This window comes from Sinocyclocheilus anshuiensis, unplaced genomic scaffold (assembly GCF_001515605.1).
Source record: "Sinocyclocheilus anshuiensis isolate Anshui unplaced genomic scaffold, SAMN03320099.WGS_v1.1 scaffold906, whole genome shotgun sequence".
Classification (NCBI taxonomy): domain Eukaryota; kingdom Metazoa; phylum Chordata; class Actinopteri; order Cypriniformes; family Cyprinidae; genus Sinocyclocheilus; species Sinocyclocheilus anshuiensis.
Genome location: NW_015540937.1, coordinates 391,181 through 396,586, shown reverse-complemented (window position 1 = coordinate 396,586; position 5,406 = coordinate 391,181). Strand labels below are relative to the sequence as shown.

At 35.2% G+C, this 5,406-nt stretch overlaps 1 protein-coding gene across 1 annotated transcript in view; it reads left to right on the top strand.

The window, feature by feature from the left end:
• Positions 1 to 5,406, top strand: part of LOC107689599 (selection and upkeep of intraepithelial T-cells protein 4-like) — a 10,677-nt gene that overhangs the window by 1,748 nt on the left and 3,523 nt on the right. Inside the window, exons 3-5 of the mRNA XM_016487645.1 lie at positions 1,141 to 1,184; positions 2,529 to 2,855; positions 3,816 to 4,106. Coding sequence (XP_016343131.1) covers positions 1,141 to 1,184; positions 2,529 to 2,855; positions 3,816 to 4,106 — 662 coding nt within the window. The remainder of the gene's footprint in view (positions 1 to 1,140; positions 1,185 to 2,528; positions 2,856 to 3,815; positions 4,107 to 5,406) is intronic.

Here is a 5,406-nt window from a genome sequence, read left to right as displayed (position 1 = left end):
GTGTGTGTGTGTGTGTGTGTGTGTGTGTGTGGTACTTGTGAAGATAACTAGTGTTGTCACTAGTTTTAAAGGCTTATAGATAATCCAGATGATGTTTGTCTTTCTGAGTTTTTTTTTTTTACGGGTTTAGGAGATAAATATAATTAATCTAATAGAAAAACAATGGAAGATGTCTTCACTAATATGGTTTGTAAGATCTCTCTTGTGTACAAAAGAGAAAGTGTGTGTTAGTTGTTTATGGATCACTTATGCTTAAACTAAGAGGGAAGTAGACTTCGAAGCATGGCTGCTAGTGTCTGATGTGTTTGTATTTGCATTTATAGACCAGTCCAAGAATACCAGGAAATTATGTTTTTCCTGCTTGCATTGCATTGTGCTGCAGTTTTTGTTTGACAGGCCTCTCGTGTTGTTTAGAGGGATTTTGTTCCTGGTCGTTGCATCTTAAAAATGCGCTCAGGTGCTTTCAGGGCCGTGAACACAGCAGTCTAAATGATAATATATTTATTTATTTATTAGCCAAGCTAATGCCAGACATTCAGATCTCCTGTTTCAGTTCAACATTCAGTCATATTGACATCGTTTTATACGTCATTTAATAATGTTGCAGCCACAAAGTCCACAGATCAGAAACAGACACTTAATCCATCTCTGCTGCACATGATATGATATCCTCTTTCAAATTCTCACAGGATTACTTTATACTACAAAGCAGGCTTATTATGAGGAAGTGAGATGCAGTACCATTTGCTTAGTTATAATAAACCTGACCACATGCTGCAAGAGTTACTATAAGTATAAAGCTTCCAAAATAAAGAACCATTTTGTGTTCCAAAAAGAACTTTTCAGTGAACAGTTGTTTTTTCTTAGTGTGAAGAACATTCCAAAGAAACTTTTTCAACCTTGGAAAGATTCCATGGATGTTAAAGGTTCTTCATGGAACCATCGATGCAAATAAATGTTATTTTAAGAGTGTAGATCAGTAATCAACACCAAGAAGTCTGTTGTTTAGTGAGTAAGGCCCGATACTGCAGTTATTTTTGTAAAAGCATTTTGAATTGAGTCATGGGAATTTTTTGAGGAATATGCAAATTCACATGATTGTGAGTGTCTCTAATCGTTCTTTTTGGTGTTTTTTTTTAGCTTGGCCTTGGTCGTGACCACGCTTCTGCTTGCAGCTGCATCTGGTAAGAATGCCATTTTGCAGAATTCCACATTTTCACCTGTCAGTGTTTAATAGTAATTTGTCTGAAAAGCCGAACAACCAGCCACCTTTGCAAACAGTTATAGTGATTTGAAGAGGACTAGCGATGAAAATAATGAGCTAAATGTAGAGATTGAAAGAGAAATGTTACGGGAGGATGGATAAGTTTGGATGTAGGGATGAATTACTAGAAGCCGTAGGAGTTGGGGAATGCACCTCTACACCAGAAAGTTAAAAGAACAAGGAAGCAAAACTCGGACAGTAAGAAAAGCACTTGTAAACCACTGAAATAAGTCATGGAGAATCACCCTGATTGAAACAAACATGCCTTTACACCCACAAACACACACGTTTAGCTGCATTTGAACATACCAGAGACTTCAACTATATTTAAATACACTTAAAAAGGACTTGTACCCACAATCTTTACTAAACATGGCAGTGTTTCTGACACATGTAATAGTAGAACACATTGTCACTGCTATCAAAGGTTCCCTGTTTAAAAGGGAACCCCAATAAAAGCAAAAATAATTTGTAAAAATTAATCATTTATATGTATGTATATATATACTACAAACAATAAGTAATATTTGTGTGTGTGTGTGTGTATATGCGTGTATAATATATGTATTACACACAATAAGTAGTGTATGTTACTTGTATGCATATATATATATATATATATATATAAAACATAAAAAAGATGCCATTAAACAAATATTAAAATATACTTTTTCTACATTAATTTGAAGATTAAATGTGAAATTATTGCAATATAAAAGCATATTTAAAAACTTAAATGTTAGTTGCAATTAATCGCGATTAATTTCAGAAAAATGTGCGATTAATTAGTAAATTTTTTAACTGATTGACAGCACTATACATAATATAATAATAATATAATATATAAACTATTATATATTAATATATATAATAAACTATATATATATATAATATATATAATAAAATTATTGTGTGTAACGTAATGTATATATACTATTATTTTTAAGTTACTATTATTAAGTTTATATATTTATATACGCTATTCTATATATACTAACTTTTGCAGACATTTTTCAGCAATGGTTGAGTTACAGGTCTTATAGAGTTTTATTGTTTTGCTTGCAAATGAGAAATCTTGTATCTGTGTAATTATCTAGTCAGTAGCACAATGCTATTAACAGTGCAAACAGCAAACTGAGTGCATGTTACTATTTAGACTGAAGTATACCTGCCTTATTATAACCAGCTGTAATAATAATCGGTGTCGACTGAAATGCTTCTGAAATTTGAGTTGTTTCTGTCATGTTGTTGTGTGTTTGTGTAGGTGTGAGCGATGCAGCGATGAACATCACGGCTGTTTTGGGTCACAGCGTTACATTCAGATGTCCTTCGAACCACAGCAAACATGTTGAACGCTTGTACATACAGAGAGTTACAAATGATAAAGAAGACATGTACATCAATGGGTTTTCTAATGGCCGCGAAATACCAGGGAAGGGTTACCAGAGCAGAACCAAAGTGAACACAATGGACTACAGCATGGAGATGAGAAACATCTCAGTCGGTGATGAAGGATCGTACATTTGTGTTTTTGTTTTCGTCGACAAAGCGTACAAACCTGAAATCTCAGAGATTTTCCTCAAAGTCACAGGTATGACACAAGATACAGACAACAGGGTCGAGTTAAATTCAGAATTGAAGAATCGGATCATATTCAGATTATGAGTGTGAATCTGAATCAAATCGACCGAAACAGACAGGAAGTTGAATTAGAATTTGAATCTGAATGACAGAAAGAGGAATTTACTGAAGTGCAATTCAAAGTAACAGAAATTTCAAAAAGACAATACAAAAATTACATTATTAATTTTGGCTAGTTATGCCTATTTATTACCTGATATGTAGAATATATTTTATCCCAAATTTTCAGATATTCCTCTAAACTAAGTTTAATACTGTCAAAACAATTAACAGCCATCAGTACAAATTATTGTACAAAAATGATACCACACCGTTTCCAGATATAAAAAATCATATTAACATAGGCCTACATTTTTAAAAATGTTATTAAGGAAATTAGAGCATTCTGGCAAATTAGTAAATATTATTTCTGTGAATACTCAGTATGTTATGCACGAGAATATATGTTTATATGTAATTCATACTAAAGTATGAAATGCATTGTTAAAAATGACACTTAATTGTCTACTTTCTGAATTTTGTATGCATCCCATTAGGTACTTAAATTCAAATGCAATTCAGATTTTGAGCCATTCTCATTTCAGTTCTGAATGATGCATAACCTTGATAAACTCCTGCAGTGTGTTTGTGTGTTCATGTGTGAATAATGAAGCCATTCTGCGAAAATATCATTTGAATATGCGTATATAGCCTATTTGTGTGTGTGTGTTTGTACGTCTGTTGGTTTATTTGCGTATGTAAGTCTGTCTGCGGGGGAGCGCATGCTTGTTCGCATTGGAAACTCACTGCTGACTAAGGATTCTGGGATGGTTGCATTGACGTGGGTTTTAGGGAAGTGAAACGCTGCAGGGGGGGAACCTCTCCGGATCTCTAAAATGTCACTTATTCCACTGTTCTCTTCTTTTTACAGCTGAGTACAGCGTCCCCACAATCACACCTGACTGCAGTGAACATAGACGCGGCGTCAGTGGCACGGGGATGAGCTGTCACTTAAGCTGCTCGGCGGTGGGAGGATACCCACAGAGCACCGTCAGATGGGCGGGGCTTAATCCAAGTCTGACGAATATATTTTACAACTGGAGTTTAGCACATAACGACTCCAAAACATGGACCATCAACCAAACCATCATGTACAACTGCGACCAGCCAACCAATGTCAGCTGTGCCGTAGGGGGCACTGTTTCCCACACCATCACCATATGTAAGTGTGTTGGATGTTAAAGGAGACATATTATGCCCCTACAATAAATACACTGCTCTGTTGTCTCCTCTGAGGCTGGGACTCTAAACAGTGTTCTGTGCTCAGCTGTGCAGACAAACACAGAACAGTTAGTGTGTTTTGCTCAAACTTTCTCCATGGCATTAGAACTGGTACACAGTTGTCGCTTGTGAAATCAAATGACGGCGCCGTGGGTGTAAACTTACAGATTAAGGGGCGGAAATATTATAATGAGATCCCTTTGTGTCGTCACGACGGCGAAATCAGACGCGCTGGTTTTCTCAGACGCTTGCAGAAAAAGGCTTTGATTGGTTGAGCCACGTTCGAAGCTGTTGTAAATTACTCTACAAACATACACCTTTGTTTACATTTGTCTGGCAACCACTTTGTTGCAACCACAATTGATTCTGAGAAACTACGTTGTTTGGTGGAAGAATACTGTTTTTATTATTTTCATTACACTTTATTTGCTCTGTTTTATATTGTGAAACGTTACTACGTATATGGAATAACCGTTTTATAACTCCGCTTCTCATCGTGCCTAACAACGCCCCCTAGCTGTTATAAATTCACTGTAAACCACCGCTTCTTGGGGCTTATCGCTTTATTATAACTCACCCAAAAGATGTGTGAAGGATTTACGGATTCTTTGTAGCAGCCTGTGTGTGCTGAGTCCATCATTTTTATTATTCCATTTAATCATACAATCATTTATAATCATTTAAATACTCATTTCATTGATTAGTCATTTATATTGTTTTTTTTCCCCATTGTTGTTTAGTCTTATGATGTGTGGTTTCAAGGGCTATTTCTCTTCCTGAATAAGAGATAAGAGGGAATGTTTATGGGAATTCAAGGTTTATGGGATGTTGTTGTGAAGCAGTAATTTTCCATTGCTATTGATTGTGGTATAATAACACTTGTTGGATTTGTGTTCTTCAGACGAAGTCTGAGCATTGAAACATACGCAATTAAGACTATTCAATAAACTCTGATAGAAGACTGTTATTATAGTTTTGAGTACCAGACAACTTTGCTGACTAGTTGTTCTGTTACAAGACAAAACGGATATTATTTGACAGGATCTGATGTTAATTTTTGGGTGAACTGTTCCAGGGGTCATCCTCATGCGAGGGACCCCTATCCTAAAATTCAAAAGGCATCTATAAATTTTCATGCTTAAAAGACCCAGTTTATACTAATTTTAGTATTAGAATTGAATTAATATAATATATACTATACCAATTTAAAATATTATTTGGAGAATAAATAGATTTTTTTC